This window comes from Taudactylus pleione, unplaced genomic scaffold (assembly GCF_031769625.1).
Source record: "Taudactylus pleione unplaced genomic scaffold, aTauple2 ptg001080l, whole genome shotgun sequence".
Lineage (NCBI taxonomy): Eukaryota > Metazoa > Chordata > Amphibia > Anura > Myobatrachidae > Taudactylus > Taudactylus pleione.
The window spans coordinates 822337-847973 of record NW_028285481.1 but is presented as its reverse complement, the minus strand read 5'-3'; the positions used below and the strand labels follow the sequence as shown (position 1 = coordinate 847973).

At 46.1% G+C, this 25637-nt stretch overlaps 1 protein-coding gene across 1 annotated transcript in view; it reads left to right on the top strand.

Moving 5' to 3' along the window:
- LOC148453847 (IgGFc-binding protein-like) overlaps positions 1-25637 on the top strand; it is a 66688-nt gene that overhangs the window by 7097 nt on the left and 33954 nt on the right. Inside the window, exons 2-4 of the mRNA XM_088461621.1 lie at positions 22161-23396; positions 23874-24214; positions 24355-24928. Of these exons, the coding sequence (XP_088317747.1) occupies positions 22161-23396; positions 23874-24214; positions 24355-24928 (2151 nt within the window). The remainder of the gene's footprint in view (positions 1-22160; positions 23397-23873; positions 24215-24354; positions 24929-25637) is intronic.

Sequence of the window (25637 nt, the reverse complement as noted above, 5' to 3'; positions counted from 1 at the left end):
ATCTGATATCCTTCATCCTTCTTTCCTCTCCTCATTCCCCCACTGCTATCCTTTACATTCAGCTCCGTCCCCCAGCATCCTCCTCACCCTCCTCACTTCCATTTCACTGACATTACTTACATAGTGGTTCTCACAAGGGACTTCTGTTGTTGACGGTCATGTTGTCCAGTCCTCTCACCAGGCCCAGCTGCAGTAAGAGAATTGGAGTTCTGTGATGAGGCTGATCTCAGTCAGTGATTTGGGACTCAAAAACATCCAGGATTCCCAGATTGGAATCCCCTTTGGTGGGCGTGCCAGGGGCGTGGCTGCCAGACGGAGGCGTTCCCATGGGAACGCCTACCGTCTGGGTCCGGCCCCACTAGTGATGTCAGTGGGAGTGATTTTGGCTCTGATAGAGCCAAAATCACTCCAGGGCTTGCGGCAGCGAGACCCTACTGCAGGGTCTCGTCGCTACCCCGATGGTCAAGACCATCGCGACCATCATCATGGATGCTCGCATAAGCTGTGGGTGGTAACCCACAGCTATGCGAGCATCCAAGAGGCTGCTCCAAATTTAAATAGGATGGCCCTGATTCAGAGCGAGCGCTCTGGTCTTAGCATCCGGCTCTGAATCAGGGCCAGAGTCTTTAACAGTGTACACTCAATGCTGAATGCAGACAGGCAGAGGCATTTAAGGGGTGGTGCGGGGCTGGGACGGCTGGAAATGGAGAGGGTCATCCCCATTTTCCAGGAGTGGCAAGGCCTGGGGCTGTGTCCATGGACGTAGTTTCCTGGCCAATGGTCGCGATGGTGATCCCAGACTGTGACTTTGGTCACAGTTCTGGGATCGCAAATGCAGCAGCAGGTGTCATATACCTCCTGCTACATTTGCATATTAGCAAGGATGGAATAGCAAAGCTGCCTGCATGCAGCCTTGCAATTCCGTCCTAAGCTGAATCACCCCCCCCCAGTCTTTGGGGGAGATGTATCAATGTTTCTAAAGAGGAAAAGTTAAAATTCCCAGAGTAAATAATAAGCTAGCTTTCAATAATCTAGTGCATTCTACAAAATGATAGCTTGAAGCTGTTTGGTTGCTATGGGTCAACTTCACCACTTGTTCTCCTTAGAAGGTTTGATACATCTCCCCCACGGTATTAACATCATCATGTCCTCATAGTTTTACAGTTTTAGTTTGCTGTGAATAACCCTAGAGAGTATAAATCTATAGCCAGCAGCGTGATTAGGTATTTGAAGGCCCCATAGCAAAAGTAAGTAAGGACCCCTATGTCCCACCCAATGGTGAAAAATGTATATAACACATGTAACAAGGAAGATGGGCCCCCCTAAGCTCTAGGCCTCATAGCATCGGCACCCATTGCACCTATGGTGGTTACACCCATGGCTATAGCTCTGTATTCCATACCCTAGGTGAACTGTCCTCCTCAGTAGATCTTTCAATTAATACCGTCAAAACATTCAGACAAGATGGCTGGAATCTCAAAATGGGAAGTGGACAATAACTGGAATCCCTCTATTTGTGAACCAAATCAACCAAGAGGATGTGACATTAAAAATTGAGAAGAGGGCAGGTTAGCAAGACATAGGTTAAAGATATACCATTCATGTGAGATCCTTAAATGGAGCTAATTCTCTTTGCTATAGTTATGTAATGAATTAGCTCCACAGAATTGAATTCCAAACTTTCCCATTTTTCTCAAAACACAATTAAAGGCTTGAAAGAGATCAACAGCGAGATAATGGCACTTTAACGCCTTTCATAGGTCTATTGACTCCTTCATCAGAAATGCATGCTTCAAAAATACATGTACTGTAGATCTTGGTGATCACTCTGCACAGTTCAGGTATACCATATGGTGTATTGGAGCTTGGTGTATGAGGACACATCAGTATTTGGTTTCTGGACAATTATTGGTCACTGGAGTACATGAAGGCTTTAACACTGCTATGTCAGTCATATGTAGCACACACACTGGGACCTAATTTCTAGACCACTGAAAGTGAGATCAAACTCCAGAGACCAGAAATCAAGAACTCGCTGAGGGATACATGTCTTTGGAGCATGCATTTCTGATAAAGCTAGTAGTCAACCAGTGAAATGCGTTAAAGAACCCATCTCACTATTATCTTCCAGGTAATTGTCCACTTTCATATATTTAGTTGTGTATTGAACAAAATGGAAAACGTTGGAATTTAATCCCATGGTGCTAATTCATCACATCACTATTGTCAGGAGTATTTCTCCATTTAAGGATCCCACCTGTATGACAGACCTATGCCCAAGAAAACAACTGTGTCCTATTTCCTGTTCCAAGGGGGCAGAGGACTATCCTTGAAGCCAGTGCAAATCTGGTTACCAAATCCTCTAACAGTTCAGGTTTTAAGGATCTCCACGCTGGAGTACAGGTGCCATATATATTTAGTGCCTCAATCATTTTCCTTTAACTTACCTATGTTTAAACATGGATTTTATGAAATCCTGGCCTGCTGGAACTTGATCTATTGCTGGAAAGAACAGGGCTACCCACTAGTGGTAATGATTGGCATATGTTTGCTTTTATTTTACCTTAAGCAGTGAATGCTCAAACTGCTTGAAATGCAAGTTATGTTGTGAAAATAAATGTGCACCAGTCCAGGTGACACATGTGATATTCTGCCAGACATGGGAGATATTAATGATCAAACTGCAGTGGTGAATTTCCCATCAGGAATGTGAGGTATGTGCCTAGGGGCACCACCTGCTTGGGGCCGCACTGAAATACTTATTTTATTTCTATCTTTGCAAAATTTTTCAGCGTGTCCTGCCCACCCACACTGAAGACGGCATACAGAACGGTACAGAGGAAATATTTTGTAGTTATTGGGAAATCAAAGGAACCCATCAGTGTACGGCCAGGCATGGGGTCTGGCCAATCAGCATGTGGGCCTGTCAGGTGCCTGCAAAGTAATCAGAGGCATCACTCTGATTTGGTTGTAGATGCAGGTTGGAAATGTGACCCATTCACACTCCACTCAAAATGGGTAATAGTTTGCGGTTACTGGTAAATTTTTGGACTCAGGGCTCAATTTTTAGACCCACTCGCTAGATGCGTTTGCACTCAGCCAAAGTATGCAAATCTCGCAATCGCATGGCAAGGCATTAGCACGCCCACTATGTCTTGGCGTGCGATTGTGGTGTGTGTTTAGACGCCCACCAGCCTGTCTTAAGATGCCCACTTTCCCTTAGTATAACACGTCATCTCCAGGAAGTGTATGCAACAATCAGTAACATCGAGTACTATTGGACCCATTCTCAGCACTTGTTTCTGACCATACCCTACCGCAAGCACTGCGAGTGGTTCAGTGTGTAACTCAGCCATGTGACGTGTATTATGCTGCGTCTTTTTTATATACACCTCTGTAACGGTATTAAGATGCTCCACCACACCCCCATTTCCATCAACCCTCCCCTGTCACCACCCACAAACGGCTCGCCCTGTCACTCAATATAGCGAGGTGGCTATGCACTGTGAGCGAACGCTTCCCAATCGCATGGATTGGTTCGCGCAAGCGCACTGTGTCTTATACGCATGTGCAGGTTGCAAACATCAGCAGGCTAAGTGCGAACGCAGCCTAGCAAGCGGGTCTGAATTGGGCCCTGAGATTGTTACCAGGTATCAGCTTGTTTTGTTATGCTGGAATAATTCATAGATAACACTGAGAACCGGATACATTTTAGGGTCGGCTTAGTCGATTCATTGATCTCTACCAGTAAACAGACAACAGAAGAGCAGAAAGTCTCTGGGCCTGGATCAGACCCACTCGCCAGAACTATGCACTCGCAAGCGAGTCGAAGGTGGCCCGGTGCGCATGCACGAGACCCGGATAGCATCAGGCAAACCGTCGCTCCGGGTCTCGTACCAAAGGGGGGGTGTTGTCGATGTTGAGTGACAGCACGCCCCCTTTGGTGGGCGGGCCAGGGGTGTGGCTGCACAGATGAAGGCGTTGCCATGGGAAAGCCTACTGTCTGGGGCTGGCCCCACTGACATCACAATTGATGTCAGAGGGAGCGCTTTCGGCTCTGTTAGAGCTGAAAGCACTCTGGGGCTTGCGGCAGCGAGACCCTACCACAAGGGTCTTGTCGTAGCCCGATGGTCGTGATGGTCTTGACCATCGTGACCATCATCTTGGCCGCTCGCTATAGCTGTGGGTTGTCACCCACAGCTATGCGAGCAGCCAGGAGGGGTTCTGAAAGACCAGATGGCCGGCCCTGATTCAGAGCGAGAGCTCTGTCAGAGCGTCTGGCTCTGTATCAGGCCCTCTGTACCTGCAGAATTAAAAAAGTAACTCCTGTTACAGGTGGTTAAAGTTTACAATGAAGAAATTGTACTGTTAGTATAGCCAGGCATTATGTATCAGATACTCCTCAGATTCACATACTACGCAGCTTATTTACGGTAGCTACATATCGAAAACTCTCTCGGTCACTGCTGCTGCTGAGAAAAAAAAATATATATATATATATATATGTATATATATAAAAGTAGAAAAAAAGGGGGGTTGCTACCCCCCTTTATTTTCTACTTTTTTTTCTACTTTTGCATGAAGAGGATTATTGTGATCCCATATGGGTGTGTCACCCCAGCAATTTATTATTGAAGAAGAGAGTGTGGACCCAATTGGACTATGTGTGTATGTGTGTGTGTATATATATATATATATATATATATATATATATATGTGTGTATATATATATATATATATATAATTATATTATATTCCCAAGAATTTACCTTATCTCACTTTTTATTTGCGTATTCTGCACACCCTTCTTTTATGTATATACCGTATAAATAAATTAAACATTTTTTTAATGGTCTACCCTTTAGCAAACACACTGTACTGTAACCTCTCACTGTATCCTCATCCCTCTCATGAACCGTAATCTCTACACTACTGTGTACTGTTGAATTTGCACAGACACATAAGATGCCTATTGTTTGATGGGCTCAAGAGTGTCCCATGACTATCTTACCCAAAAACCTAACCACTACTAAAACCACTTTTAAGGTCACAGTTTTTATTACAGTATAACTGTAAAGAATGCATGAATGGGTGACCAATAAATCATTGTTACTCCCATCTGTAGCCAAATGGGGGGGTGGACATGTGCCCACAATGCAACCTGAGTTGTATAGGCCCCACCCCGTTCATTGGCTTAGTACTACAATCTCCAACCTCTGGGAAGAAGCTCAGATCCCCACTGAGGGTAGTTCACCTGTTAAAAAAAAAAAAAATCAACAAAAGACATGACACACACCGTATATTATGTATTGTATAAGTGTATTAAAAAAAAACACTCCCCCACACATCCCTTTCACCATTTTATTACAAAACACAGGGATCATGTCCTCTTAGTCTCAGTAGCATCCACTTGTTAAAATAAAAAATCCAGATGGACTGGCCTGCTGCACACTGGGCAGCAGATCCAAGGCGCAGTGTGACCGAGTCACTCCATAGAAATAAATGGGGAAGAGTTGATTGGTTGAGAGCATGTGAATGGGAGCTATGGCAGTGTCCACTCTCAGACAATCAGTGCTCCTCCATTCCCCGTGTACTGTATGTTCTTACATCTTTCTATCACAGCCAGCATTAACTTTTGTGCCACAGTAGCTTTTCTGTGGAATAAGACCAGACAGGCTTGCCATCACTCCCCAAAGCATCCATGAGTCTTGGGTTCCCATGACACTGTCTTTGGACTACTATTGGTAGGCACTAATCACTGTATATTGGGAACGACTGACAAGACCTGTCTTTTTAGAGATGCTCTGACCCAGGCATCTGCCCATCAGATTTTGGCAGCTGTCACAGTCACTCTGATCCTTACACTTGGCCATTTGTTCTGATGCAAACACATCAAGTAAGAACTGAGGTCCTGATTCAGAGAAGTCCACTAATGCCACCGCCGCTGGAGATTTGTATGCACCGACTGTGTGAAAGATATGTGCAAATGTAGCATCTGGTGGGATTTGTATTGAGATGCCCATCCAACTAACTGTGTGCAAAGATGCCGCATCAGTCACAGATCAGTCGTTAATCAGCCATCTGAGTGTCCCTATGGTTACGCAGAATGGTCGTGGGAACTGAGCAGCCAAAAACAAATTTACACATGCCCCAAAACTGGTGACTTGCCTGCATTTGAGTTTCCATCAACCGCTGCCACGCACAAAGGACCCTGCCTGTCAATCTCTTTGCCAATAAATCCTCACTGTGAGCGACAATAAAAATTAAAGTTGACACATGTGCAGATCACCGACAGGGCCATTATCAAGGAGGAACTGCCGGGCCTGGATACTTGGACTGGAAGGGTGAGTGCATCTGCTCCTACTGCCTACCCGCTCCTAATGCCATGCAATAAAGTGAGAGGGGAGCCAAATCCTACATCTTACCCACTCCTACTTCCACGCAATAAACTTTTTTTTTTGCCATCCGGCACATGTGACGTCATGACATCACTTCACACAGCTGAAAGAGAAAGGAGTGATGGCGTGTGAGGAGCAGCCAGAAGAAGGTAAGTGTCATGCACAGGCTGGATGGGGCTGGAGATGAGAGACAAAGCAGGGCTGGAGAGACAGGAGACTGGTTGAGGCTAGAGAGAGACCGCAGGACTGGAGAAACAAAAGGGAGCAGCTTTCTGGGGCTGCACCGACACCGCAGGGCTGGAGAGACAGAAGTGTGGTTGCTGGATAGACACCACAGAGTTGGAAAGATAGAAAGGTGCTCTCTGGGGAAAGGGAGACTTTTTAGGTAGAAGTGTGGTGGCTGGGGCTGGACAGACACACATGGCTGGAGAGACAGAAGGGTTCTGGTTGGGGCAAGAGAGACACTGCAGAGCTGGAGATACAGAAGGGTTCTGGATGGGGCAAAGGAGACAATGCAGGACTGGAGAGACAGAAGTGTGATGGCCGGGGCTGGATAGACACCACAGAGTTGTAAAAACAGAATGGTGTTGGCTGAGGTTAGGGAGACAATGCAGGCTGGAGAGACAGAAGTGTGGTGGCTGGAGCTGGACAGACACACAGGGCTGGAGAGACAGAAGGGCTCTGGCTGGGACAAGAGAGACACTGCAGAGCTATTGAGTGCTGGCAGGGGCTGGACAGACACATAGGACTAGAGAGACAGAAGTGTTGTGGCTGGGGCTGGACAGACACACAGGACTAGAGAGACAAGAGTGTTGTGGCTGGGGCTGGATAGACACCACAGAGTTGGGAAACAGAATGGCGTTGACTGGGGCTAGAGAGACATTGCAGGCTGGTGAGACAGAAGTGTGGTGGCTGGGGCTGGATAGACTCACAGGGCTGGAGAGACAGAAGTGTGGTGGCTGGAGCTGGATAGACTCACAGGGCTGTAGAGGCAGAAGAGTGGTGGCTGGGGCTGGACAGACACACATGGTTGGAGAGACAGAAGGGTTCTGGTTGGGGCAAGAGAGACACTGCAGAGATGGAGATACAGAAGGGTGCTGGATGGGGCTAAGGAGACATTGCAGGACTGGAGAGACAGAAGTGTGATGGCCGGGGCTGGATAGACACCACAGAGTTGGAAAAGTAGAATGGTGTTGGCTGAGGTTAGGGAGACAATGCAGGCTGGAGAGACAGAAGTGTGGTCGCTGGAGCTGGACAGGCACACAGGGCTGGAGAGACAGAAGTGTGGTGGCTGGGTCTAGAGAGACACTGCAGGGCTGGAGAGACAGAACTGTGGTGGCTGGGGGTAGGGAGACACTGCAGGACTGGAAAGACAGAAGTGTGATGGCTGGGGCTGGATAGACACCACAGAGTTGGAAAAACAGAATGGTGTTGGCTGAGGTTAGGGAGACAATGCAGGCTGGAGAGACAGAAGTGTGGTGGCTGGGGCTGGACAGACACACAGGGCTGGAGAGACAGAAGGGCTCTGGCTGGGACAAGAGAGACACCTCGGAGAGACATTGCAGGCAGGAGAGACAGAAGTGTGGTGGCTGGGGCTGGATAGACTCACAGGGATGGAGAGACAGAAGTGTAGTGGCTGGGGCTGGATAGACTCAAGGGCTGTAGAGGCAGAAGAGTGGTGTCTGGGGCTGGACAGAAACACAGGGCTGGAGAGACAGAAGGGCTCTGGCTGGGACAAGAGAGACACTGCGGAGAGACATTGCAGGCAGGAGAGACAGAAGTGTGGTGGCTGGGGCTGGATAGACTCACAGGGCTGGAGAGACAGAAGTGTAGTGGCTGGGGCTGGATAGACTCACAGGGCTGTAGAGGCAGAAGAGTGGTGTCTGGGGCTGGACAGACACACAGGGCTGGAGAGACAGAAGTATGGTGGTTGGGGCTGGACATATACACAAAGCTGGGATGACAGAAGGGTTCTGACTGGGGCTAGATAAACACTGCAGGGCTGGAGAAACAGAAGTGTGGTGGTTGGGGCTGAACAGATACTGCAGGACTGGAGAGACAGAAGGTGCTGGCTGGGGCTAGGGAGACACTGCAGGACTGGAGAGACAGAAGGGTGCTGGATGGGACTAGGATAGACACTGCAGGACTGGAGAGACAGAAAGGTACTGGCTGGGGTTATGGAGACACTGCAGGACTGGAGAGACAGAAGTGTGCTAGCTGGTGCTGGACAGAACCGCAGGCTGGATAGACAGAAGGGTGTTGACTATGGCTAGAGAAACATTGCAGGACTGGAGAGACAGAAGTGTAGTGGTTGGGGCTGGACAGACACACAGGGCTGGAGAGACAGAAGGGTGCTAGCTGGGGCTGGACAGACACCTCAGGACTGGAGAGACAGAAGTGTACTGACTGGGGCTAAGGAGACACCGCAGGACTGGAGAGACAGAAGGGTGCTGGCTGGGGCTGGGCAGATACTGCAGGACTGGAGAGACAGAAGGGTGCTGGCTGGGGCTGGATAGAACTGCAGGCTGGAGAGACAGAATTGTGCTGCTGGGGCTAGGGAGACACTACAGGGCTGTAGTGATAATGTAGTGGGGGAGGGAGGTACCTAGTTTGTGTCCTGTGCTCCACAATTTCTAATACCCATCCTGATCCCCAACAATCACCCAGCTGCATAATCATCAGCTACACAGTGGCGTAACTAGGGTCTTTGGAGCAAAGGGGAAATTTGAGACTTTCGCCCCCCCCTCCCCACAGCAAAATATGTTTTACGTGCCTAAGGCACACAGCAAAAAAAATGGATGTGGTCAAACAACGAAAGGGACATGGCTACTAAAAATGGGACGGGCCAACATGATACGCTACCAATTTCTTGTTAGTCTGGGAACATTCCTTTCTATTCCATATGCACCTTACCTACAGTATACGGTGGTTTCTCACAATGTGGAACCTTTGAAGAAATACATCCTCCCTGGGACGATGGCATCTTCAGTCGGTATTCACTATTCATGCAGGTCACATCATCCGGAAGATACCTGTTTGTGTAGGAATATCAACAAGGTCATCATCATACAATAGCAGTTCAACCAGACTCATTCCCCCTGTGTAACTTCCTGCCCCCTGCATCTCTCATCCTCACCATCATCTCACTGCATCATCTCCCTCCCTGTGTCATCTCTTCTTAGCCATACCATCGCCTCCCTCCACGTTGTTTTAGCACACCATCACTGCCCTCCCTGCATCATCTCTCAACACAACATCACCGCCCTCCTGCATCATATTTCAGCACACCATCACTGCCCCACCCAGTGTTTTGTCTCTGAACACATCATCACCGCCCCCTTGCATCGTCTCTCAGCACACCATGACTGACCCACCCTGTGTCATCTCTCAGAACATCATTACCGCTGCCCCTGCATCATCTCTCAGCACACCATCACTGCCCCCCCTGCTTTGTCTCTCGGCACACCATCACTGCCCCCCCTGCATCAACTCTCAGCACACCATCACCTCACAGCGTGAATTCTCAACATACCACCACCTCCCCCCTGTGTTGTCTCTCAAAACAAAGACACACACTGACACATATACATACACACACTGACAAATATACATACACACACACACACTGACACACACTGACACATATACATACACACACACTGACACATACACACTGACATATACATACACACACACACTGACATAGATACACACACACTGACACACACACACACACACACCATTCACCAAAAATGCAGCCAGCCAGTCCGACCTCCCCCCTCCCATCCCTGCAAAAAAAAAAATCAACCCTGGCTGGTGTGAGTTGAGAGAGCGCTGGGGACAGAGAATGACCCTGTCAGTCACCTCCGGTGGCACCCGCAGCTCACAGTATAGAGAGAATGGAGAGACTGCCTGGGAGGGGCTGCACGCTTCTACTGCAGCTCCCCCTACAGTCCCCCAGCAGCACCAACAGGCACACTTGCCCGTTTGTTCTATTTTTAGTCCAGGAGCAATGGAGGTGTGGGGGGGCTGGGGGGGTACAGTGTCCTGATTGGCGGTGCCCCCTTCTGCTGGGCCTGCAATGGCACCCAGGGCATATACCCCGCTCGCCCTGCCCTTGTTATGCCACTCCTTGTGTACATCTCTGAATAAGGTATACAGGTGCCATTGTAATGAGATACTAATTGAGCACAGATGGTTAAATCAAGTTGACTGAGGTACTAATTAAGTCACCTTTGCTCAACCATGGATATCATTAAAACCTGGACTGTAATGACAGATTTTGGGAAGCTCTGCTCTAACACAAATTGTTTCATCATAGGCATGCCTCTGCTTTAGTAATGTATCACTCCCCTCCCCAGTAAAGTATCACTCCCCTCCCCGGTAATGTATCACTCCCCTCCCCGGTAATGTATCACTCCCCTCCCCGGTAATGTATCACTCCCCTTCCCGGTAATGTATCACCCCCCTTCCCGGTAATGTATCACCCCCCTCCCCGGTAATGTATCACTTCCCTCCCCGGTAATGTATCACTTCCCTCCCCGGTAATGTAGCACTCCCCTCCCCGGTAATGTATCACACCTCTCCCCGGTAATGTATCACTCCCCTCTCTGGTAATGTATCACTCCCCTCCACGGTAATGTATCACTCCCCTCCACGGTAATGTATCACTCCCCTCCACGATAATGTATCACACCCCTCCCCATTAATGTATCACACCCCTCCCCGTTAATGTATCACACCCCTCCCCGTTAATGTATCACACCCCTCCCCGTTAATGTATCACACCCCTCCCCGTTAATGTATCACACCCCTCCCCGTTAATGTATCACACCCCTCCCCGTTAATGTATCACACCCCTCCCCGTTAATGTATCACACCCCTCCCCGGTAATGTATCACACCCCTCCCCGGTAATGTATCACTCCCCTCCCCGGTAATGTATCACTCCCCTCCCCGGCAATGTATCACAAACCCTCTGTAATGGAGCACATACACATGCTATAATGCAGCACACATGCCTGTAATGTAGCACCCATCCTGTAATGCAATTAGGGATAGCCCCCCCTACCTGGGAGGGTTAGGTTTAGGGTGCAGGAAGGGGGAGTTAGGTTTAGGCACCACCCTGAGAGTTTTAGGGTTAGGCACCACCAAGGGAGGGTTAGGGGGGGAGAGGGGAGGGTTAAGATACTTACCTTCCTTCATCAGGATCTCCTCCAGTCGGGCTTCCGCGGTTGGGTTTTGAACCGCTGGTATTTCAATCCCATTCCTCTGTAATGTAGCACAAATGCTGTGAAAGGCAGCACACACTTTTCTGGGCAGAAATCACATGGAATGCATCAGGCACCCATGGGCTGACAGCCATCATTGTGCTGCGGAGCAGCAGTGATATTCTAATAGCACACATCCTTCTTTCCTCATCCCTGTGCTTTATAAGGTGGCACTGAGCCTGCTCAGCCCCTATACATCACATATTCTCTGACCTGCTCTAATGCTTGCCAAGAACATAACAATTGTTTTCACTGCTATAAGAACCAATTCCCTAGAATGTTTTAGCACTAAATAGAAAAGCTCAAAATGCCCAAAAGAACTTCATTGACTGGTAGACGTACGTCCTGCAAATGTTCTGCATCAGTTTTCAAAAGCTTGAATTCAATTTCCCCACTTTGCTGACATCCATGCTTTCTGATCTTCTCTGGTTCAATAACCTGAGCTGGCTAAGACACTAGTACTACAGGATAACAGCCTCTAGCGAGATGGGACATCAATCATTAATGTTTCAGAATCCCAATTCTCACATGCCATAGATGGTGTTGATGTAGACAGTTTTGATTGACTAACCTGCACCTCAGCTCACTACACCTACACAATTCACTGTTTCTCAAAAAGCTGACAACCTCTTCATTTTCAGCCAAAGAGTAACATAGAAACATTGAATTTGATGGCAGATAAAACCACTTGGCCCATCTAGTCTGCCCCATTTTTAAACATATTGTTACCTCAAAACTTATTACTCCTTACTTCTTCTGAAGGATATCCTTATGTCCTTATTTCTATCCCAGGACCACTGAGCAATACTGTTGTATTTAAACTCTGCCCCCTCACACAACTATGACCCATAACTGACCCCTACTACAATTTTATTTATGTCCCATAACTTCCCCCCTTTGCAGTGCCCTCAGTAGTGCCCCCAGTAGTGGTCCACCCTATGCAGTGGCCCCAGTAGTAGTCCCCCCCCCTGCTGTGCCCCCAGGAGTAGTCCCCCCTGTGCAGTTCCCCCAGTAGTGCCCTTTATATAGTGCCCTCAGTAGTAGTCCGCCTATACAGTGCCCCCAGTAGTGGTCCCCTGATGCAGTGCCCCCAGTAGTGGAAACCCCCAGTAGTGCCCCCAGTAGTGGTCCCACCTGATGCAGTGCCCTCAGTAGTGGTCCCACCTATGCAGTGCCCTCAGTAGTGCCCTTTACATAGTACCCTCAGTAGTAGTCCCCCCCTATACAGTGCCCCCAGAAGTGGTCCCCAGATGCAGTACCCCAAGTAGTAGTCCTCCCCGATGCAGTACCCCCAGTAGTGGTCCAAGTAGTAGTCCCCCCCCAGCAGTGCAGACAAACATACACATAAAGAATAAAACCCTTTCCTGAATCCCAGCTCCCACTCCTGCTCCTGCTCCTGCTGCCTTCTGCTCCTCCATCCTCCTGGGCCGGCTCGCTCTGAATTATGGGAGAGATGTCATGACATCTCTCCCATTACCCACTGTGGGAGCTGGAAGATGGAGCTCATGAGTGAGCTCTAGTCCTGCTCTCATTGGCTGGCTGTCAAAACAAACACACTGCTGCCAGTACCGGTGACAGTGTGTTTGTTTCTGTCTGTAGTGCAGACTGCACTTTCTGCGGTCTGCACTACAGTAACCATCGGCGGGTCATGGGGAATGGCTCCCCGGGCTACCCATTGGCTGCGGGCCATGGGTTGTAGACCCCTGGTCTATCTGATGCATGTTTAAATTGCTCTACTGTCTTAGCCTCTACCACCTCTGATGGGAGGCTATTTCACTTGCCCACTACCCTTTCTGAGAAGTAATTTTTCCTCAAATTTCCCCTGAACCTACCACCCTCCAAGTTCACTTGTTCTAATACTACTATTTCTTTGAAGAATGCTTCACTCCAGTCCCTTGTTAAAACCCTTTATATTTTTAAACATTTCTATCATGTCCCCCCCTTCTCTTATCTTCTCCAAACTATACATATTAAGATCTTTTAGTCTTTCCTGATACGTTTTGTGGTGTAGACATTGCACCATTTTAGTTGCCTTTCTTTGTACAGTCTCAAATGTATTAATATCCTTCTGGAGATATTGCATTCAGAACTGAACACAGTATTCAAGATGAGGACGTACAGTACCAATGACCTACACATATAGTACAACACTATAAGGGGTAAATTTAATAAGAAACAAGTCTGATCGAGGTTTTTCTTTTCAGCCTCAAATCACCGAAACTCCAGTGATTTGAGGCTCCCGAAACTCACAGATTTACTAAGAAGGGAGTTTATCTTAGAGTGAGATGTCCGATGGTGAAGCAGATCAAGATATCTCCCCCGAGTAAGAAGTTTTGAATAAGATTACTCACCCGAGATTGCAGTGTTTTCTCTCTGCCTAACTCTCCAGAGCAAGCAGTCTGCACATATCTGTGAGATATGTGGAGGCTGCTTGTATGTTGTAGCTGTAAAAAACAGGTTAAATGTTAAAAAAAAATGATGTATGGTCCCCTTTCAAAAGCATAACCAGCCCCGGACTGCTCAGCCAGTACTGGTTTCAAAAATTATGGGGAACAAAATGAGTAGGGTTCCACCGTAATTTAGGAACCAGCACCTGACTGCAGGGCCAGTGCTGGTTTTAAATATAGGGGAAAATATGCATAGGGGTCCCCCTATATTTAAAACCAACACCGGACCCAAACCGACTGGGGTGTAATGCCATAGACAGGAGACCCTATCAATGGGTCTCCATGGCCAAAGCATTTGCACCCCAAGCCAGTCAGCCCAAGCCGGGGATCTTAGGGGAGGTGGGGATCCCCAAAACAGCAGTCTTGGGCTGAATCTCGGGGCTCTTCCCCACACCCATGGGCTGTGGGTAAAGGGGTAATAATGTGTTAAATAGTTATAAACTATTGTATCTTACAGTGGAACTACAGGTGCCAGCATGCCTGCCCTTTTGCACTTGTGGAACTAGAAGTGCCAGCAGGTGGCCGGCACCCATACCCCCACTGTTAAATAAACTTTTAAAAAAAGACAGAACACATACACCGTATACAGTACAACGTTATTACACACCTACCTACCTTACTCACACATACTTTCCTGTGCCAGCTGGTCAGTCCTCTTCTCCCATGCAGAACCGGATTTAGACTTCATGGGGCCCCCTTCCCTCAAACAATTCTGTGCATATATTACAGTAGGTTTCACTGGAGCAAGATACAAATATACTGTACATACAGTCAGGTGCATAAATATTGGGACATTGACAGAATTCTCATATTATTTTGGCCTCTACTCACCACCACAATGGATTTGAAATGAAACATACAAGATGTGCTTTACCTGCAGACTTTCAGATTTAATTTGAGGGTAATTACATCTAAATCAGGTGAACGCTGTAGGAATTACAACGGTTTGTATATGTGCCTCCCACTTTTTAAGGGGCCAAAAGTAATGGGACTATCATCTCAAAAGCTATTTCATGGACAGGTATGGGCTATTCCCTCATTATTTCATTATCAATTAAGCAGGTAGAAGGTCTGGAGTTGATTCTAGATGTGACATTTGCATTTGGAATCAGTTGCTGTCGACTCTCAATATGAGATCCAAAGAGCTGTCACTATCAGTGAAGCAAGCCATCATTAGGCTGAAAAATCAGAACAAACCCATCAGAGAGATAGCAAACAGTTGATTTGGCCACACCTAATGTTTTTGTTACACAAGTGTTACACAAATACTGTAAATAACAGGTAGAAAGCTGTATTACTTAACTCTGAATTTAAAGTTTTCAGTTAAATTTACAGAGAGTGCCTCTATCTGTCTGTGCTGGTTCATGTTGTCTTCATAGGAAGAACAAATATTAGTCAGGACATGGAAGTATCCTGAGTTGGAGGCTGGCTGTAACGCACACTGAGGCAGGGGGGCACTTACTGTGACTGTGGGGGAGGGGAAGCTGAGAGCAGGGTAGGCTGGGAGGGCTGGGTACACTGCGGGGGAGGGGGCTGCAATCAAGGAGGAGGCTGACTGTGGGTGGAGAGAGGAGGGGTGTTGGCTGGTTACAGTAACAGCAGCACAGGCTATGCGGAGGTTGGTTGGAGGGGCTGGGCTTGATCAGCACATGCTGCGGAGTGGAGAGCTGGCTACACTGGTGGGAGGATGGCAGAGGAGACTGGCTGCACTCACTGTTAATGCTATGACTAATGCTGCACACATCAGGGGACGGGGTGGAGCTGAATGAGGCGAGGAGCAGGTAATGGAGACCGGGCTACAGTACTGCTTCTGCTATACTGCCTGCGTGTCCAGCAGCAGCCATTCAAACACAGTGCACTGTGCAGCCGGACATCGTGGGTAAGGGGCAGTTGGATCAGCTGGGAGGGACAGGGCGGCGGGCCGTGGACCTGGTGACAGCATCAGTAAGTCTGTGCACACACCCTTCCCTCATGCACAGGTAGCCATGGCACATGACAGTCTGCACACATTTCTTCAAGCAAAGGGGCCTGTCCACGTGGGTGAGCGCCTATGTAGCATAGTGGAAAATCCGGCCCTGCTCCTATTTAGAATCCATTTGGAGTACCTGGAATAAAGATCCTATACAGAGGCGTCATCCCAGATGCCCAGAGGCAAGTTATAATTTGGTGCCCCTCCCCCCAACACAGCCGCTGACACTGTAATGTAGCAATTTGCATGCAGACAGGCTATAGATACACGAAGGCAGCATCTGATAGTTTGACATGGAGCTCTCCACTAGTGTATGGTGGCTTCTCAGGTGCCGTGAAGGGGTGTCATATATTGGGCGGCCGTGACGGTACACTCCGGGTACATAGTTACAGCCATAAGTGGGGTGAATATGTTGTGGACAACGGAGGAGGTGCCCCTTCAGAGCTGGAGCCCGACAGCAGGCACCTCCATTGTCTCCCATAGTTCTGCCCCTGATCCTATACTCTCCTCCAGCCTCGCGCTGCTCTCCGTAGCATCCAGGGGACTTGTCAACATAACAAACTGAGTAACCAAACCCATACGGAAAAGTATTGGTATGTGTTGGCACACATACCAATACTCCGCGAATGCCAGTTTAGGGGCCTCCTTGGGAAATCCCATGGACCACCAGCCAATCATAGGCCACTTTACATGTAGCTGCCTCTCATTGGCTGGTTACACATGGGTCACAGCCAATAAGTGGCCACTACATGTATAGTGCGTTGTCCGTTCTCATGAGAGTTTATAAACTCTCCTCTCGGTAAATTCCAGAATCCTACAGTATCTTCACTAGTGAAAAGTAACTCGAGTTTAGCCAATAATGGTGAAGTGAAGAGAGTTTGCTAAATCTCCAGTATTTTCCCATAGCAAAGGAAATTTCTCTCCCGAGTTTGTCATTAGTAAATTTGCGAGTGGAAAAAAATGCTCAAACTCTGCAGAGATTTCTAACTCGACCAAACTCGAATCTTAATAATTTTACCCCCAAGTATCCTCAAGCAGGTCTCTGCTTTATCCATCCAACATTGTCCAACCAGAAGCTGGCTGCTGTGGTGTGTGGAAGTACAGTATGCACCAAATTCAGCAGCACAAGGGGCGAGTGAGTCCCCATTTGTGAGTTTTCCCCACTAAGGGCCGGATTCAATTAGACGTGAAAAGCCATAATCTGCTAAAAAAATTTGCCTATTGCTGCTTTTCTCCTGTTCAGAACTTATCTCCAAATTAAATTCCAGGTGGAATTCGCCTAAGCGGAAACTAAATGCATTGTAATAGGTGAAAAAGTTTCTCCTAAGAATAGCAGGTGAAAAGAAGTGCAAAATCTTTATTTTGGGGTACAAACATTGAGAAGCAACCCAGAACCGTTGGGACAGTCCCCCAAAGGACAAATCTGGCAAAAAAAAACATAAGAACACCCCAAAGAAGTATTTTCATTTTTGGGGTGAAAAAGTAAAAAGTGGGGTGACAAGCATAACAATTAGCAAAATAGACTTCTTGAGGGTGCAGTAAGGATGGGTCAGGTGTTTTTAGGACTGCAGGTGCATGCAACAGATGCATTTTTGATTTTTTTTTTAAAAGTTCACTTTAGAGACATAAAAATATGCTAGCACCTATTTTCTAGTACCCCAAATTTGACTGGACTATTTATTTTCACCCAAAAAAATACGGCTTTATGCCATTCGTCACCACTAATACAAAGAAGCTAATAAGAAGCAATTTCAACAACTTAAGTACCCCAACACCTTTATTAGGGCTATTAGTACACATCTACATTGATTCCCTGTGTTAGGGCATCTTTTTTTGGGGTACAGACTGATTTCCCCAATTCTGACAGTACTTTCCCTGTTCCGCATTCGCCGCTTTCCGTTTCCACCTGATTAGGAATTGAGGACCTCATTCAGAGTCGGTTGTTGCGGCCGCACGGTCATACGGGAAAAGGGGCCGGATATGCAAATGATGCACTCGCATGTTGCGTCCCTAAGATCGGATTGTTAGCTGGCCGACCAAGGGGAGGAAGCGGCCGGCAGACAAAAAAATACGCCCCCTTCTCGTACGCATTACACGTCATCTCTGGGCATAGAAGGATTAATCGAGACCATCGGGAACCATCGAAACTGGTCGTAGAGCTTAAGGTTGACCATACCCTCTCTTAAGCACTACGATCATGTCAGTGTACAAACCACCCATGTCACATGTGCCATGACACTACTTTGTTAATTATGCACTCCCATAAAATGCCGTTCACATAATTTGGCACGCCTGCGTTCGGATCTCCACTCCCCCGTTTTCAAGCACCTTCCCCTGTTACCACCCACAAACGCCTCATTCTGTCACTCAAACTACCGACCTGGCTGTGTTCAAGGAGAGAGAAATTTCTGATCGTAACAGCAAGTTTGCGCACGCGCATTGCGAACTTTACGCATGCGCAGTTCAGCAAACATCGGTGGCGTACGACCGTGCGGCCGCAACGACCGACTCTGAATAAGGTCCTGAATATGGAGAAAAGCGGGGACACGCACATAAAGTTTCCGCCTCTGAAACAGGTAAAGGAGGCGGAAAGGCGGACAGGCGAAACTTTCCAGAAATTTTGCCTCTAATTGAATAGGGGCCTATGTCAGAAAGAGACGACCAATTTGAAGATGTTCCCAATGCAAAATAAACTATAAAGCAATAATATATGGATAATATATATTAGAGATATGGAGTTATAAATAGACCTGAATTTTGTGAATCTGGATAAATCAGAGTCGCTGTTCTGATCTTTTCAATGTTCGGAATTCGGATTTTAAATCTGAATTTAGGGTTTTGGATTACACAAGTTACATGATTTTGGCTCTTTTTAAAAACATTTATTTTTAAAACCACATCTATCTATCTATCTATCTATCTATCTATCTATCTATCTATCTATCTATCTATCTATCTATCTATCTATCTATCTCTCATCTATCTATCTCTCATCTATCTATTCTCATCTATCTATCTATCTATCTATCTATCTATCTATCTATCTATCTATCTATTATAAGACCTCTATTGGTTTATTATTAATTAACCACATAAAGACACCCTCAATTTACAGTAATTTAACTTAGCCTTAGCTTGATGATTGGAAATAAAGATACGGACATCACATCTTGGCTAAAAGAGCTTTTATTAATTTAGGTAGGTAATCTGTGGCCAGGAAGCGCTGTGATCTCAGTTTTAGCCTCTCCAGATATAACCATTTTAGGGGACAATGAAAATTCTCCCCCTTGTTGATGCACTCCCCGCATGGTCACATTCCAAACGGCAAGGCACTAGAAGAGCCCAGGTCCCCCTGCACATGGTAGGACAAGCTCACCATATAACAGAGGCTAAGGGGTAAATTTATCAAAGGTCGATTTGATGGTCGATTTGAAGAGTGATTAAGCTCTTCTCAAACCGACTCAAATCGAATTTTTAAAAACCAGTGAATTTGCCAGATGTACTATAGTTCGATTTGAGTCGGTTTGAACAGTGATTTGCTGTTCGATTTGGCATGTTCATATACAAATCGCACAGCAAATCCCACTTCAAACCGAACTGCAAATCCCGGCAGCATAGAACTGCTTCATGCTTTCACTTTCAGCATAAGCAGTTTGTTATCACACAGATACATGCAGACATCAGTGAGATGCCTGCATGTATCTGACTGTAAAATGTAAATAAAGATTTAAAAGTAAAAAAAAAGACGTGAGGTCCCCCCCAAAACAAACCCAGTTCAGGTTGACTAAGTACAAGGAAAAAATTGCATAGGGTCTCCCTGTACTTAATACAACCAGCACTGGGCTATGGGAACCAGGGCTGGTTCTGGAATTACAGGGAAACTCAATGATGGGAACTCAATATTTGGAATCGCAGGGTAAACTTTAGTTACCCTGTGGCTCTCAATTGAATTCAATGGAGGGAGCCGTTCATTGGTTGAGAGACAGGGCCTGACCTCGCTCAGCCAATGAACGCTCAGACACGGACCTTCAAAGGAGGAAGCCACGTCTGAGTGCTTCATTCAGGAAGGAATAATCATCCTGGATAGGATGATTATTGCTTAGTGCGAAGGTACGGTTTTTTGTGTTGTTATTTTAAGACCCATGGATGCCTACTTGACAAGGGGACCTCTCAAGGTAATATAGGTGTGTGTGAGTGTGTATGTATGTATTAAACTTATACTGTGTAAGGTGTGGGTGTGTTTCTTTCAACATTCCTTTACAGGTGAACTACAGGTCCCAGTGGGCCCTTAATGCCCTGCATGCTGGTACTTGTGCTTCTCCAAGTACAACCATGCGGGGGAGGCTTGCTGGGACAAGCAGTTCTACTGTAAAGACAATGTTTTTATTATTCTATTTTTACACTACACTAATACAATCAACCCTCGACCCACCACCCAGGGGTGGCGGGGATAGCCCCGGGCTATCAGCCTAGACTAGGGGTGCCCTGGAGAGGGAGACCCCTTTATTGGATGGGTCTCCAACTCCCCAGGTATCCCTGGCCTTTGTTGACTAGCGGTCATGGCTGATGCTGCTGTTGGGGGGCCTGGTGATAAGGCTCCCCTGGCTGTGGCATCAGTCCCCCATTAGAAAGGGTCCAGGGCTGGTTCTGTGAATTACAGGGAGACCCTACGCAAATTTTTCCCTGTAATTCCAGAATCAACCCTGGTTCCCATAGCCCAGTGCTGGTTGTAGTAAGTACAGGGAGACCCTACGCAATTTGTTCCCTGTACTTATTCAACCAGAACTAGGTTTGAACAGTCCGGGGCTGGTGTTGTTTTGGGGGGTACCTCATGTTGTTTTATTTTTTTTACATTTAACTGTTTTATTTACTTTTTACAGTCAGATACATGGAGGCATCACACTGATGTCTGAATGTATCTGTGTCAATCCGACCTGCTCATGCTCAAATCGAAAGCATGAAGCAGTTCTATTCATTTGGTGATTTGAATTCCGATTTTGAGGTCGATTTCAAATAGAATGATAGTAAATAAGGGTTTTATGTGTTGGGCTATGTAAAAGTACCAATGTTTTTCTGATGTTCGATTTGAGGCCGATTTGACTAAAACTCAATTTGAAATTCGATTTTACATTCAATTTGGCCTTTAGTAAATACCCAAATGCAAAATCGAGTACAAATCGAATGAAAACCGCACCTCAAATCACTCAAAATGCCAAATTGACTTTTAGTAAATTTACCCCTAAGTGCCCCTCAATGTGTTTTTGCGCTCCCCATAAGACCCCTTGGATGCAGCACCCACCATGCTGTGCTTCCACTAATATAGGAGAAACAGACATCAAAGAAAGCAAGGTTTTGGGTACGAGGTGGTGTCATCACACAGGATGGGATACCCTGGGGTCTAAACCGACATACTCACCTGCATCATGCTCCCTGCTTTATTTTTCTAGCTGCCGCAATGTGTGGGGAGAGATGTCATGACGTTTCCCACAGCATTGTGTGATCTTTACTGCAGCTTGGAGCGACCATAGGAATCACTGGACAGCACGATAATTACCTGTTGAAGTGACACCCGCCCACCTGCCTCCTGGGGCAAGGGGTTATGATGATATGGATGCCGTACAGGGCGGGTGTGGCACAAGGTGCACTGGCACCCTGTTACAGGACTGCATTAGGGATTTAATAATTGTACATTGGATGGTGCTTACACTCAGATGTGGCAGATTTATAAAACCTTAGAAAGAGATAAAGTGGAGAAGTTAGACATAACAGCCAATCAGATTCTAACTGTCATTTTATAGAATGTGCTAAATGATAACTTCAGGCTGATTGATTGCTATTGGCAACTTCTCCAGTTTATCTCTTTCAAAGGTTTTTGACATCTCCCTGTCAATGATGGAACAGTTAGAATAGACACTTATTTAGTTATTCTAATGTCAAAACCAGTCATGGAAAAAAGATAGTAACACTAAGGCAGTACCATGGATCTTGAAATAGGGACATTAGAATATCTCTTCTTACAATATAAATCTTCAAAGTAAGCATCTATAGTGTTCAATTTATGTTTGTTTCTTTTTCAGGAACTTGCTCGGCGGGTCCACTGGGCAAGAATTTTGTGACGGTCTTTATGCAGAACTACCAGTTATCTTACAGTACTGGCAACTTCAAGCTCTTCATTACTGGGTACAACCCTTCCACTACAGTAACCGTGTGGATGAACAAATCCAGCTTCAAGCAGGTCTTAAGTGTAAATGAACAATCCACTCTCACTGTCCAGATCCCTCAAAATGCAGAGTTGCCTGGTGTCAGTCTGTCATGCAATGTCATTGTAATCCAGTCTGATAAAGAGATCTCGGTCTTGTCTCTGAACTATAAGTTACAAAGCGCTGACACTACCATTGTGTATCCTGATGAAGACCTTGGCAATGACTACTATGTGGTGACGCCTCTGGGTGGTCCTGATGATGCATTTAAGGAATTCTCTGTAGTCAGCAACAAAGAATCTACCAATGTAGACATCTATCTGAAAGGGGCAGTCGCTTATCAAGAGAAACTCTACCCAGCTGGATCAAAGCTCACTGTCCTCCTAGAACCATATAACGCTCTTCAACTACTCAGTAGAGATGATCTGTCTGGGACCAGAGTGGTATCTCAGAAACCTGTAGCAGTCTTGAGTGGTCACACATGTACATGGAAGAACACAAAGTGCAATCACGTATACGAGCAACTGAGGCCAGTCTCTAGCTGGGGCAACACTTTCCTCATACCTCCAATCTTCTTACAGACAAAGCCTGATATTTTATATGTGGTGGCTGCTGTGAGTACCAAAATCAGTTACCAGATTGGTTCAAATAAATTAACACAGGACTTGAGTGCAGGCCAAGTTATTCAGCTGACGATCCCAGTCACAACATCCATTTACCTTTCTGCCAGTACTGGAATCCAAGTTATATACTACTGTACTGGTTGGATAGAAAGGTTTTTAACACAATTTGATCCTTTGCTGATGACTATCCCACCAATTAGCAGCTATTGCTCTTCCTACTACATTTACGGCCAACAAGACTTTGAAAACTATGGCACAATAGTAACAAAGACCACAGACATCTCTAAAGTCCTCATTAACAAAGGCCCTGCCAAAGATTTATCATGGAACAATATTCCTGGAAGTGATTATTCATGGGCAGCTCAGAGATTAGGAAGAGGCTTCAGCTTCCAATTGATGGAGAATCCGTCTTCACCTTTTATGTTGCTGTCTTATGGGTTTATAAATCTTAACAGCTATGGATCCCCAGCTATCTGTATTAACATTAACAGTAAGTTTACTGATCCTTTTTTTGCTTATTTTCCAAAAGCAGAATGTTATTTATATTTCATTAATACTAATTCATGCTGTCTATTCTAATGGAGTCTCTGATATAACATGGGACATCGTGTGTGTAAACACAAATTGATGAAAGCTTTCAAGTTTTAAATATCAAGATAATCAAACTATTTTAGTTTGTCAGTCTTAATCAATGTAAAAACTGTGGAGTGCCAATCGTAAATTGTTGCAAGAATGAAAAAAATTTAAAGGGACATTTTTTTGCAAAGCAAACAAATTTGTTAATTGGCTGATTCAAAAAGAAGTGGTTCATATTGGTTTGAATTGTGGTTAAAAAACTTTACCAGACATAGGTATAGGCCATAACTACAAGGGATTTTGTTTGTTTTCACACAAGTTGCATTAACTTTCACCTACAGGTATCTTAAACTGTACAATAGTGGTGTAATTTTATTTTATTATTTTCCAGGCAACTCTGGTCCGTCTTGCAGCACCATAAAATGCAGACCTAGAGAGACATGCAAGATGTCCAATGGGCAACCAATATGTGTTCCAGACTCAGAGGCCTATTGTCATGCTGTTGGTGATCCCCATTACCACACTTTTGATGGTCGCTATTATGACTTCCAAGGCACCTGCAGTTACACAGTTGCCAAGACTTGTGGTAGTGACAGTAGCCTTCCGAATTTCAATATTGAAGCCAAAAATGAAAATCGAGGCAATACCCGTGTTGCCTATGTCAGCTACATTACAGTGGAAGTGTATGAATACACATTATCTGTAGTGAGATATGAGTATGGCTTTGTAAGGGTAAGTTTCATTGTTTGTGAGGGTGTGAATGTAGGTGGGCTCTGCTTATTGGATACATACAGCTTGAGCAAACACATCAGGTATTGTACACAGTTAGAATGCAATGAATCCTCACCATCTTTTTAATTTTTCCTTTTTAGGTGAATAATCAACGTCAACGTCTCCCCTTCAGTCTGAATGATGGAAAGGTCCGACTCTATCAATCTGGTGGTTTTGTTGTCTTTGAAACTGACTTTACCTTGAAGGTTTACTATGACTGGAACTCTGTCCTAAAAATATACATCTCCAGTAGCTTCTTTGGCAGTGTTTGTGGCCTGTGTGGAAACTACAATGGAAACCCTTCAGATGACCTAATAAAACCGGATGGCACTCAGGCTCCTAATTTGGTTGAGTTTGGTAAAAGCTGGAAAGTGGAAGATGGTGACCGGTTCTGCTGGCACAACTGTAATGGAGAATGCAAGACCTGCCCTCTTGAAACCCAAAAATCATATGCAAGTGAACAAAGTTGTGGCCTTCTATCTAAAGTGCTTGATGGTCCCTTCCGACAGTGTCATTCTGTCATAGATCCAAAACCTTACCTGGATAACTGTGTCTATGATCTATGCATGAATGCGGGCTCCAAGCAGATCCTGTGCCAGAGTTTAAAAACCTATGCTGACGCCTGCCAGAGAAACAATATTCAGATTGGAGAATGGAGACAAGTCTCTGGATGTCGTAAGTATAAAATGAACCATATTATCTTTTTCTAGGATGTGCTATACAAATGGGGTAGGCAACTATTATTTTGAGAGGACCACCTTGAAAAGTTAGGGAGATTTGCTGGGCCAGACATTGGAGTTTTAGTACATAATAGTACAATTTTAAATATAATTCACATTATGCAACACAGTGCCCCCGGTTCAAAATGTGCCACACACTGTGCCTTCAGTCCACATTATGTAACAATTCTCTCAGTTCACATTATACCACACTGTGCACTTAGGGCTCAATTCAGACCCACTCACTAGATGCGTTCGCATGTAGCCGTCAGCTGCTAATATATGCAAAGGCTGCAATCGCATGGTAAGACATTAGTACGCCCACTATGTCTTAGCGTGCGATGGCAGTGTGATCGCAAGCCATTCTTATGACGCCCCGTTTCCCTTCACAGCACACATCATCTCCAGGAATTGTATTCAAAATCAGTAACATCCAGTGCCGTCGGAGTCTCTTGCAGCACTTGTGGTTGACCCTACACTGACGCAAGTACTGTGTTCGCTGCAGTGTGAAACACAGACAGGTGACGTGTACAATGGCACTCCATGTTAATTATGCATGCCCATGAAACGCCGTTAAAACGCACAGGCACGCCTGCGTTCACACATCCACACCCCCATTTTCATTGACCTTCCCCTGTCACCACCCACAAATGACTCGTCCTGTC